This window comes from Adiantum capillus-veneris, chromosome 17 (genome assembly GCF_014529385.1).
Source record: "Adiantum capillus-veneris isolate H3 chromosome 17, ASM1452938v2, whole genome shotgun sequence".
Lineage (NCBI taxonomy): Eukaryota > Viridiplantae > Streptophyta > Polypodiopsida > Polypodiales > Pteridaceae > Adiantum > Adiantum capillus-veneris.
The window spans coordinates 90812573-90825897 of NC_140947.1; the positions used below are offsets into that span (position 1 = coordinate 90812573).

At 42.9% G+C, this 13325-nt stretch overlaps 1 protein-coding gene across 1 annotated transcript; it reads left to right on the plus strand.

Annotated features, from left to right (window-relative positions):
- Positions 1-466: 466 nt before the first annotated feature.
- On the plus strand, positions 467-7835 carry LOC147437691 (uncharacterized). The gene is made up of 3 exons (XM_086485984.1): positions 467-557; positions 7616-7649; positions 7721-7835. Exons 1-3 carry the CDS (start codon positions 467-469, stop codon positions 7833-7835), a joined length of 240 nt encoding a protein of 79 aa, XP_086342110.1.
- The last annotated feature ends 5490 nt before the right edge of the window (positions 7836-13325 follow it).

Below are 13325 nucleotides of genomic sequence, written 5' to 3' on the forward strand. Positions count from 1 at the left end.
TAAATAAGAATTTGCATCCCATACGATCAATTGAGGTTTATTAATTGAGTAACCCAGTATGTCCCAACAATCTTCCAAGCAGGTCGAGTGGGGCGAATCTGACGAGATGCCTTCGGAGATAAAGAGAAAACGAGAGTGAGAGAAAAAGATCTCGCAACGTGGCAACGCAGTGGGAATTGGCAGAGGTGCGGACACCTGCCATGGTGGGACCTGGTAGTGGCTTTTACGTTTTGACTCTCTGCTGGGCATTTTTTACATAGTCGTTGGGTGGTTTTTTTTATCTGCGGTGGTCCCGAGCAAACTGGAGACGCGCTTCCTGTAAGTCCAGATACTGTTTGGCTTTTGTTGTTGTTATTTGTGCGTGCTTTCTAGATGTTCCCTGTGTCGTGGCAGGATAAAGAGTGCCAAGATAAAGACAGCATAAACTGTTTGTTCTGTTGGGAGTGCTTGTTTCTATCTGTGCATAATGGTCCGGCTAAAGTCCGAAGCTCGTGCTATAGCAAACAATCAGTCATCTAATGTTCCAAAGAAATGCAAGTCTGTTGATGTGGACCGTGGTAAGGGCACACTGTCAAAGGCAAGTAGCAAAGTAATGGAGGCTAGCGTTACTATTTCGATAGGGGGCGGCGATATAGATGTAGGTTTGCTGCACGAGATGCAACAGTTTCTTGAAAATGAAAGTTTGGCAGGGCTATGTGCGGAGGGCTACACTACAAGAGGTTGTGTGCTCTTGTGACGCTGTTAGCGACGGAAATACACTGGGTTTTTATAACCCCCGGCGTCGCTAATAGCGTTGCTACGAGAGCATCGCTATATGCGTCGCTATATAGAGACGCTCATAGCGATGGTTATAGCGACGTTTACACAGAAGTCTATAGCGACGCTCCAGAGCCATAAATAGCGACGGTTATAGCGACGCCCGAGAGAATTTTTTTTTGGTGACAGGGCATTGAATGCCCTGCCACCCATCAACCATATTGTACTTGATTCACTTTTTAAAAAAAGTGCAAGGGTAGATAATAGACCCAAAATAGTCACCCACAAGACGCATTGTTTGCAAAATTGACAAGCGTAAAATTGACAATTGTACACATCATAGGCAAAATGAATTGATTGGCAAATGTAATAATGACAATTGTACAACATCATAGGCATAAAGAATTGATTGGCAAAATGAACTGCGGTGACAAATGTAATAATATACATGGTTCAAAAAGACGTATAAAATCCGTCTCATGATACATAAGCTATGAGAAACCCTAAACTAATGCTATCTAGCTACGGCTAAACTGACGTCGTCTAGTCAGACGTCTCATCGCGTCCAAGCGGCGTATCTGTCGGATTCTGCAAAAAAAGACAATAAGACAACTTTCAGTAAGTATAAACATATAACGACATTTATAAAACAATACAAAAAATAGAAAAGAGTAAACCCTAATACTAACCATGCCGCCACGAGAACTGAGAATGTCCATCAGGGCGTTTAAGCCCTTCCTGCCTGCGTACTCGCGCTCGTACGATGTGGGATCACGTCCTGTCATCGACCACTGTCAAAACATACAAAGATTTCATTATGTTAGAATTAAAAAACTAAACCCTAAACTATCGAACATAAAGAGCAATGCGAAAACACTTACAAAATCGGGCTCAAATAATGCCCATCCACCGCTCCCCAAGTGGTGCGAGCTCCCTGCCTCTACTCGCGCTCTGGCTGCATCCTTTTGTTGCTTCAAGTTGTCGGGATTCTCACGCGCTGCTTTCTTCGCATTCTTCCAATCTTCTTTGGCCAGCCAATTTGGCCTGTTCCACCCATGCTTGATTGCTTTTTGCACTTCGGAACGCTTGTGTTTGCAGTATTCGCGCATTCGAATCTTCATCAGGTCTTCATTGGAGCGTTGATCCCGTGTTGGAACGGGAAACTCATCATGAATTATGCTGATGACTCTGGCTTTTAAATCACTTGGTACTTCACTCCATTTGTTTAGTATGTAGTGTCTAAACAGCTGAGAGCAAAGAGCACGCATGCGCGAGATCACCTTCTTGCCGTCATCATCCATGATGATGCCGCTGCTGAAGTCGACGGAGTAAGGCAAGCCCTCTGGCCGGTGATGCGTGAACCTGGGTGTCCCGACAGGGATCTCTAGCGGCGTGTCGATGGGGGTACGGACGTCAGGTGTCTCCACCGGCGTCTGGGCCCCGAAGCGAGGAGTGTCGAGTGGGGTGGCTCCTGGCGGAGTAGGTAGAGGTGTGTAGCTGCTAGGAACAGTCAGCCGCGCAAAACCTGGCGTAGATGGCGATGTTGTGGCTGGTGTGGGGGCGGGCAAAGAAGGGGAGGGTAAAGAGCCTCGTCGAACACGAGGCGGTGTGGAGGCATCGGCGGCGAAATCCCCACAACAACCGCCACCGCCACCACTAGAGCACCGGTGTCTAGATGAGTGTGAAGATCGTCTCGTGGACACCGAAGCTTCGGAGCGCGCCGAATGCTCCGAAAGAGAGGGAGATGCGGATGGAGTAGGAACGCGCGATGATGTGCCAGAGCGATGACGCTCCACGTACCACTGTCTCTGCTGCGGTGACAAAGAAGAAAGAAACTCCTCATCATCCATACCTGCATTAAACACACGAATATTTAAACTTAATATTGAATGAATAGAGTAGACAATGACGCAAAGACCATTAAATACAATGATGTAATGACGCATATAAATACAATGACGCAATGAATTGAGTGATAGAAGAGGCAAGTCGAAAACTCAGAATTTTCAATCAAAAGATGTGAGCGCGAGTAGAAAAGAGCGTTATACACCATGGAAGGTACTTAGAGAGCCAGAGCTTTTACAACACGGAGCAAAATTGTTCAAATACAATATTTGTGGCTTTAAGAGATCTCTCTCTCATCCTCGCATAACTCAACATAACTTCCTATATCTATATAGAGCTCTCCGTTTAAACACATATCCTCTGTTTCATTTTGTAGCTCCTCTGCATGCACCCCATATAGAGTAGTAGCATCTTGATGCTCGTCTGGCACCACCGCAGCGGCTTCTGATTGAGCATCTTCTCTGATCTCCTCCATTGATGCCGCTAGAGAACTGTGCCAGCTATTTCCACCTCATCAACTATGTGAACAAGAAGATGCACCTAAATGGTTAGCATGGTAGTAGGAAAATGTTTCTCAAACATGCACACAAGCTCCGCAGCATTTAGTTTGGCGAATGGTATGGAGTCTACGTTGATCTCCTTTTGTGAGATCCACTGCACCAACTTTGCAAGTTTGTAGATTGTGTTACAGATGTCGAGAGACAAACATCCTTCAATGGCAACCGGTAAAATAAACAATAAAGTATGTGCAGCAATGATATTAAAGTCCATATTTTATGCAATGATATTAAAGTCCACGATGAACGTACCTGACACATTTTATGCCAATCGTGTGACTTCAAACCGGTAAGCTTTCCTTCTTTAGTAAAACACGTTCGGAGCGAGTGCATTACGCCAATGGGGGTCCGCAAAGATCGAATGGTCTCTTTTACTTTGCGTTCTTGGGCTCCTGTGAAAATCCATGGTGCTTTAGGGAGTTTTATCGATCCATTAGACGCTGTTTGCGGCCAATATTGTTCCATACGATCCACATTTCTAAGGTCAACTCTGGCTCCCAAAGTATCTTTCTTGCCGGTCAGATGGTCCCATAGTAGATTACCCACATTCTTGAATATGTGCATTGGATCGAGCAAGTGATTGATCATGAGTCGGGGCCAGTATGGTAACTCGTACCATAGAGATAGTCTCTTCATCCCTGGAGGCAATCCGTCATCGCACATCTCCTTCTGCTCTAACCATGCTTGTGCAGACATCCTTGGTGGCTCTCTTCCCAAAAAGCCGCCGCGTAACACATGATTATCTGGAAGATACGCTTGATGACCTTCGTAGATTTGCTTCTTCAGTGAGGGCGCCCTACGTGCATTCAGTCTAGGTCCACATGTGACACATGCTCTGTATCCGCTGGTTTGAAGCCCTGCATGTATACACATGATAATAGATCAGCTATGGGAAAAAACAAGATTTACAGTGTCTGAGTGAGGAGTGTCAATAGATCACCTTAGCATTCTGTTAGCCCGGGATAGTCATGCATGGTCCACATTAGAATGCCTCTGATCAAAGCATTCCGTCGTCCTGTGTGTCGGCTCATATCCACCACCTCTATGCCAATCCACAATTGTTGTAGCTCTTCCAATAGTGGACGAAGATACACATCCATATTCTCCACTTTATATCGCCTTGGCACAATCAAGCTTAGCCATAGGTGCCCCTTCTTCGTAGTCAACCACGGGGGAATGTTGTAGTTGACGATGACAACGGGCCATTTAGAGTGCTATTAAAGTAAACTAATTGTAATAGATCACCTGAAAAGCGCTGTGACGCTAATGTCACTCCATCCAAACTTTGCTTGCATGTTGAGAAGAACCAGGAGTGCTTTCAATCTAGACATACGTGCTCCATTATACAATGGCGTATCGGCTTCACTTTTCATATCATCATAAATAAGCCTTTCTGAATCCATGATCGTCTCGATCATTTCATCAATCTCGGGCTCAAACATTGCCTCGTTGGGAATGTGCTCTGCATGATCATCCCTCGAGCTGTCAGAGGCTACATCTTGTGGCCTCACATATGCTGATTGACCAAAGCGCCTGTGAACACGTCTATTGGGTTGCAAGATTGCTGCTTGTTGGCCAGCGTCAGAGTCCGACGAGTTATAATTGGCAACAACTCGATCTATAATAGATGGATCGAACTCGCCAAATTCATGAACGTGCTGCAAAGAAACACGTCTTGTCCGTCGCACAGCATGCTTGCATTGATTACAAGGACATAAGACCCTCGTTGAGAGATAGGTGTTTCGGTTGGACGGTCCCACATCCTCGTCGCTACTCATAATGAGGATAAAAATCTTATAACCTGGACAACAAATTTAATATTCTATTGGCATTCTTCGTCTTATCTCTCTCTCTCTCTCTCTCTCTCTCTCTCTCTCACACACATTCTCTAGTCATGTCCAATCCCCGCACACCTCGGTCTAGAGGTGCACGGAGATCAGAACCACCGGGTTATAATCTCGTCTTTATTGGTCAATACCTATATTTGTGGGTACAAGAAATCTACAAATCCACGTCTACATGATACTGCATGTAGTGGACAAAACGCCTTTGCCTCTTCTCTAGCTGTAGCACTTCACAGCATCTTAACATCTTTTCACTGTAGATCTTTTCACTGTTCGTCTAACTTTAAACCCTAAACCGTAAGTAATTCTTGCGTGGACTCGATCTAACGTAAATAAGCGTAAATCTAAATAAACGTAAATCTAACTAAAAATAAACCTAAATCTAATTTAACGTAAGTCTACATCTAACCTAATCTTTAACGTCTTTTGGGATAGTTTCCTACGACGTTAAAACTCTCTTCTTCTTGTGTGTGTGTGTGTGTGTGGGTAAACCTAAATAAACCTAAGTCTAATCTAATATAACATAAATTTAATCTAACGTAAATTATGTTATATTAAAAACAAAGAACTAAACTAACAGGGATTATAAGAACCTTAAAACTGATTTAACACATAATTTTTCTCATAACAATGCAAGAGTTGGCATTCTCATCACTAAAGATGTGAGAGTTAACTTCCGGCGATGACGCTGCCTCATCTCCATCCACATCTGACGACAACAATTGGCCCTTTGGACCGTTCTTGCTCTTGTTACTAACTTTGAAGTTGTTGTTGAATGACTAGAGGTTGTCTAGATGGTCATTGTCGAGGATGTAGTGACTCTTGCCGCCCTGAAGATCCACCTTCTTCCCTATCTTCTGAAGAAATTTCACCAGTACTTTTTGATCGACGGAGCCCACCATGAGTGAAGGCAGCAATACCCTATATTCCATTGAGGGCTTTCTTCACTCGCTTCATGCAGGCATCGCAGTCTATGGAGACCTAAATCTAATCTAATATAACGTAAATCTAAATCTAGCATAAATAAACGTAAATCTAACTAAAAATAAACCTAAATCTAATCTAATTTAACTTAAATAAACCTAAATCTAATTTAACGTAAGTCTACATCTAACCTAATCTTTAACGTCTTTTAGGATAGTTTCCTACGACGTTATAACTCTCTTCTTCTTGTGTGTGTGCGCGTGTGTAGATGTGTGTGCCAATAAAAAGAGATAAATGGTATAACCTTTCTATCACCCATGCCAAGTATGATAGATTGGTTATGCCATTTCCCTCTTGAATAATAGGTCTTGAGTTCAACTCCTCGTCGGCTAGATCTTTAGGTCTTTTAATTTTAATTAGTTTCCTACGACGTTAAATTAGTTTCTATCTCTTTCTCTCTCAATGTGTGTGCGTTTTTTTGTTTATGCATGTTTTCTCTCTCTTTTCCTCTCTCAATGTGTGCGTTTTTTGTTTATGCATGTTCTCTCTCTCTTTTCCTCTCTCAATGTGTGCGTTTTTTGTTTATGCATGCTCTCTCTCTCTCTTTTCCTCTCTCAATGTGTGTGTGCATTCTTTGTTTATATATGTGTGTGTGCGTTTTTGTTTATGTTTGTACTCTCTCTCTCTCTCTCTCTCTCTCAAAAACACTATGTGTGTGTGTGTGTGTGAGAGAGAGAGAGAGAGAGAGGGAGAGAGAAACAGGGGAAGGGAACATGAGAGTGAGGAGAGGGAAGGAGCATACCTGGCTCTCCTTCCTCTCCTCGTGTGTGTGTGTGTGTGTGTGGAGAAGAAAGAGAGAGAGAGAGAGAGAGGGAGAGCGTTACCTGCTCCTTGCTTGAGGGCGCCGAAAAACTCAGATCTGAGATCTGAGTTTTTGGGCGCTCTCTGTTATTTTTTTTAGCCTAGCCGGCGTCACTATGAGCGTCGCATATTTACTTGTAACTTTGCGATGCTCATAGCGACGCCAGGATTTTTTTTTTTTTGAGCGTCGCTAATATGAATAGCCTCTTGTAGTGCTATGTGTGGTTGAGAGGGGAGGAGCACTTTTCCACTTGCACTTGCAAATGGTCGTCAGGCTATGGGCAACATCGCTTATTGCTGTCGATAGAAAAGTCAAAGCATATTTGGGATGGGATAAGTGTTTGCCTGCTGGTGGGATGGTGTTGTGTCGTGGATTGAAACAACGAAAGATGCACACCTTTGAAGGCATGATAGGGTACTGCCTGAAGGAAAGCAATGAGCCACATTTCCAAAAAGCCATGCATAATGTTAGTGTTGACGATGTGAACAGAGGCATAGAGTTATATAGTCTATATGGTGCTGATGAGGTGAAGAACAAAGTTTGCCTAACACCAGGGAACATTTTCCATAGGGCAATGATGTTTTGGAAGTATAGGTTGCGGCACCCTGCAGGTCATGATTTTTTGTCGACGCTACATCAGATAATCAAGAGTGGCAAATATTACCCATCTTCATCATGGATAACTCCACACCAAGGTCGAGGCATGGAGCTGGGTAAAATGAAGGCACTTTGGAGATGCATGATTCATCCGACGACTACTTCTTACCAAGACATCGTTAACATGTTTGTCAACTATGAAACATATAGTACAACACATCCTCGGTCAGACTGGTTTTTGTCTCGCTGGAAAGATAGGGAAAGGTAAGACGATGACATTCTTGACATAATACTGAGGAACCAAAACTTTTTTTGATCGCAAGTATGTCTAGCAGCCCGACTGTTCATGTTGTTGATGACACTGAGATGGATGTATACGTCAAAGATTCACAAGTAGGCGACGAATACATTCCACTTGTTCATGAAATTGGCGTCACAACGGTTGCTTAGTCCAATGATTCTGGTTGTTTATGTTCTCTTGTCTATCTGTTTTTTGTTGTAAGAAGCAATGGAATGCTAATATCTTGATGTTTGCAGAGACACAATGGATGACCAAGAGCATGATCAGTTGCTGGCATCAGAGGACACACAACCAGATGACTCATTTACACAAGTTGAAGATGCACGGGTCGATAGGATTGAGGATGTTTTGGTGCACATTTTGAAGGAGTTCCTCGGTGACCAAACAACAACTCAGCTGTCACTGCGTTCGCAACTCCTTGAAGCGATCCATGGCATTAATAACACAGTCGAGAATTATAATGTAAATGTTGCTGACATACAAGTTACGAAACTGGAAGAACAAATTTTGTCGCTAAGGAGGGAGGTCACAGTATTGAAAGGACAATTGAATCGTTTGAATGCCATAGCATGCAAGCTTTCGAATATACTGACCATGATTAGTATGTAACAAATACGTCAATATTTTGGTGCCTGTATTTAGAACCATGTATATACTACACTTTTCATTTTGTACTGTTGTAAGTAATTAATCAATCAGGTCTGTTTTGAGATATGGCTTGGTCATTCTCTTGCTTTGCACTGTCCTGTAATCACAGGCAAGTCTTTCAATGACTTTTTTGGACTCCAGTAACACGATCATCAATGCTCTGTATTCCATGAGCACTGTGTACTTTGCTGTATCAGATTTTTGTGATCTGTGTATCTGCCTTCGATCTGCTTTTCAGAATGTTACATCTTCGCAGTGTCTGTTTTCGTCAAGCTGATTGGTCGTCTGTGTGCACCTCACCTGCCTTGCAGCCATGCGCGACTGAGACAGCCAAAACTTGCGCCCACCTGCTGCAATTTTGCAGTGCTGAAAATTAGCGCCTGCGGCATCGCGACAGAGCGTGGGAACATTAGGCGCCTGGCTTTTTGTTTAGTCAAAATTTACGCACTGGAATCTTTCGTGTTAATTAATTAATCAGACCAAATGACCCAGTATGCAGGCAGATTTCTTTCAATTGAGTAACCCAAAGGATACATATTCCAAATCTGGAGCAAAATTCAAAAGGGTGAATTGTTTTCCAAATCGACAATTTTTCTCTTCTTCTCTCTCATAACAAAGAAGGCATATTTCTTTCCACACACTTCAAAGTTCGAATCTCTCTCTCTCTCTCTCGCACACACACACACACACCAAGTGGCATCTTGAATCTATTGTGCAAAAGGTTAGGATCTTTTTGAGTATGAGTCTATCAACTAGACACAAGGAACCGCACACTAAGTTTGTATTCATAGGGAAGATGATGTGAGAGTCTATTTCATCGTTGGGAAGGAGGAATCAAAGGTTTACAATTGTGTTGTGTAGCTATAGACACAAAATGACGAGTGATGCCCTCAATTGGTTCTTCATTCGCAAGGTGTGGTAGAAGAGGGAGACGAGAGGTGAGCAAGTATGGGGAGAGGGGAGGGGAAGAATGGCCTTGTTTGATGCTTAGTAGCAACGGTGTGGTAGGAAAGGAAGGGGGGTAAGAGGTGAGCAAGTATGGGGAGTGATGATAAGAAGTAGGGTGGGTGAGAGACCTAGAGTTCCTTGTGTTAGTATAACCTTTAATTTGTGAAAAGCCATGTCAATGGCTTTTCAAAAATTAAAGCTACAACTTATTTGCTGTGAATATCACCATTATGACAAGGCAATTGACACTTGGTCTTTGTCCACTTTGTGGAAAAAAATGTTGTGTCAAAATTTTATATTAAAGACTGATCAGGCGCACTAGGTGACAAATGATGAGAAGATTTGTTTTTGGGAACCAATGTGATTAGTTTGTATACTGAGCAAGGGCATAATATTTTTTACAACCCAACTCGTAGTGTGTTCCTTTTTTCCCACACGAGGGGGGGGGGGGGGGGTGTTATATATGGTACACTTGTATACATTATTGTATGATTGTTTGATAGGTGAAAGGCAAGTTCGATCATTGTGATTGTCTCTCTATGGATGATGCTAGATGCACACAAATAAGGTTGTGTTATTAATAACACAAACACCTCTATTTACAATCACTCTCTTTCTATTTGTGGAACTCTTCTCGTTCTAAAAATAGTCTCACTCATTAAGGGATCCACCTCTCCTCCCTGCTCTCTTGTGTACATGCATATCGCACTTCACTCTAGGAGATGTGCATGTTGGCCTCCTCTCTCTCTCTCTCTCTCTCTCTCTCTCTCTCTCTCTCTCTATTTGTTTTAGAAGTTGAGTGGTGATCATCGTTGAAGGTATGCATACTTGACGTTTCTCTCTTGAATATGGTAGTTTGCTTGTGTTTGCAAACTCACTTTTTGTCCGCTACTTTTTTTGTTCTCAAGTTTAGTAGTGTATTCTTGTTATCTATTTTGTTCTTTGTTCAATACTTTACGATGGTTTTTGTGACTCTATTTCAAGTATAATTACTTGTGCACACTGCATTGAGGAATCTCAATTGATGGCAATTGTTTTTTGCAGATCAAGACGGGCAAACACTAATTCGGTGGAGAGTTGTGCTTCATGAAAGCATGGATTTCCTCATAAATCCATTAGAAATTGCTCCTTTCTTCATCGATTCATGCAAGAGAATGAAAATAGAAGCAAAGTGCACAACAAAACGTATATAATAAGAAACAAGAACAAGGAAGCTATGAACTTCATGTACATATTTCAACTTGGGCCACTCTTGAATGGCCTTCACCTTGGATACTTGCGAACACCATTTGGTGATATGATATGTCCAAGGTAGTGGATTTGTTGCACAAAGAATTCATTCTTGTTGTTGGCAGAGATAACCAGTTTCAAGAGTCTAAAATTCTTCAAAAACCAAGGCAACATGACGTTGCTAGTGTGAAAACACTAACAAACTATCATATCGAGAAAGAAACACCAAGCATGCATACATTTAATGGTGATCACTACACACCTCCCAAGGAAAGTCATGTGAGAGAGACTAATTGTGAGAGAGGAAATGGTCATGCGCACCTCTTAGAATGGAGTGCTACGCATACACTTGAGGGAGTAGAGAGGAGAGGCAAATCTTATGAACTTGAAACAATTTCTATTATGCTTTAAATTGTCCACACATTGCATATTCAAGTGTTCCATGCCACTAGAATAAGCTCTACATGTCATATCATGATGCATCAAGATAACATTGGTCTCAATTATTATCCAACAATCAAGATCCATCAATATCGTAACAATGTCATCTTGATATTATCATAAATCCATCAACCAAATCCAAAACTATTAGTGTGTTGCCGGTCATAACCCAACAATCTCGCATTTAAAGACCAATGTGCCTTTAAGCAAGCTACGAAGAGGAATGCAAAGTCTAAACCTGTATCCACCAATGCCCACAAGCACTTGTCAATGTGCAAACTTATCGAAGGGTAGACCTTTGGTTAGTAAATTCATCTATGTGAATCTTGACAAGCTCTACACGCTTGTCCTCAAGCACCTCACGAATGAAGTGCTACCTCACAACAATGTACTTTGACTTTGCTGTTGGAATTAGGGTTGCAGGGAAACGCACACAACTTGGACAAGATGAAGGAAGCTCAAGACACACAATAGAGAGTGTATTACTTAGTGTGCAATGGAAAAGATAGATAGCCCTAGAGTGATGGGCGTATATACAATGCACGGGGAAAAAAACCTCCTAAAGTGGGAAAAAATGCCACGATGGTCCTAGTGTGTTCACACACATCACTACGACATGTATATGGTAACAAATCCCCCCCTGGAGTGATGCGGTGAACGAGGGCTGGCACGAAGAGTAAAGGGAAGTGCCATGCCCTGAGGACAAGATCATTCCACAAAGGGGACCAAGCCCAAAGCTTTGCAAAAAGCTTCTCACTTCTCACGAGACAATGCCTTTGTGAAAAGATCTGCAAGGTTGTCTTGCGTTGGCACATAAGCCAAGCTGATCTCTCCTGTTGAGAGCCTCTCCTTGACATAGTGGTAATGCACCTCAATGTTAAGTATGGAGCCTGATTTACCCTTGTAATTTTCTGTGGTAAAAGCGCACATTTGTAAGGCCCCCATTATGAGGAGAAGCCATCGTGCGTGAAGGAAAGTCACTCACCGGAAACCAAAATTTTCATGGACAAGAATCAGGGGCAACTTTAAAGGAATATTCCTTTTTCGTCGGAATATTATGGCCGGACGGCGGCAGGAAAGTGGTCGGAAAACAACCGGTCGGTTGGCCGGTGGCCGGACCTAGTCAATGGCCGATGGCCGGTGGTCGGAAGTCAATGGCCGGTGGCCGGTGGTAGGAAGTCAATGGCCGGTGGCCGATGGCCGAATTCAATGGCCGGTGGCCGAATTCAAAAGCGGCCTTGTCTTCTCAAGGGCGGCCACACATGGGCGGATTGGAGGGTCCGATTTGGACTTATTCGCACAAGGGCGGCTACACATGGCTGTCTCTCATAAGAGAGGGCAGCCCTTTTGGCCTATAAAAGGAGGCCATTTCTACACACATTCCATAGTGTGAAGTTGATGCAACAAGGTGAGTGTGAGGTGGTGAGAGTGAAGCAAGGCGGGAGCTCCATTAAGGGTATAATCCCTTTGTAAACTACTTCTTGTTTTGAAGTACTAAAGCCATTGAGTAGCTGCTTTCCCGTGGACGTAGCCCACATTGGGTGAACCACGTATATCGTGTGTACTCTCTCTCTCTCTCTCTCTCTCTCTACTCTATAATCTCGTGTATATAAATCTGTCTCTCTCCATTAAGTAATCTACTCAATTATCTATTTAGCTACGTCTTATTTCCTAACACTCAATGTGCTTTGTGAGAGCATGCAAAACGGGGTTCCTCGCAACTGCCAATGCGCTATGACTATCATTGTAGATGATGTTGGCAATGTCTTGTCCAACACACAAATCAGCCATAAGGCGTCTGAGCCATACACACTCAATCATAGCTATGAAGACCGCCCTGTACTCAGCCTCACAACTGGAAGTGGCCACAATAGGTTGCTTCTTGCTCAACCATGAAATACATGAACTGCCAAGCATGAAACAGAAACCACTCGTGGACATTTGCGTGTCATAACAACTAGCCCAGTCTGAGTCCGAAAAAGCATGTAAATCTTGTGGCAATGATCCCCCCTTGGGATAAAAAAATCCAAGATGCAAAGTGCCACTTAAGTAGCAAAAACTCCTCTTGATTGCCTGCCAATGCTTAGACCCTAGGCTATGCATAAATTTGCTGACCTATGAGACTGCAAACTGAATATCCTGCCTTGTGTTGCATGCATAAATGAGGTAGCCAACAATAGTTTGGAAAAGAGTGACATCAATAGGATCACTAGCATCATGTAGACTAAACTTCAAACCTATTTCCATGGGAGTGGCAATAGGTTTGCAATCCTCAAGTTCAAACTTACATAGCAATGTCTCTATGTAACTTTTTTGACACATGGCAATACCACCATCACATTGCTTAGAATGTATGCCCAAGTAATGATGCA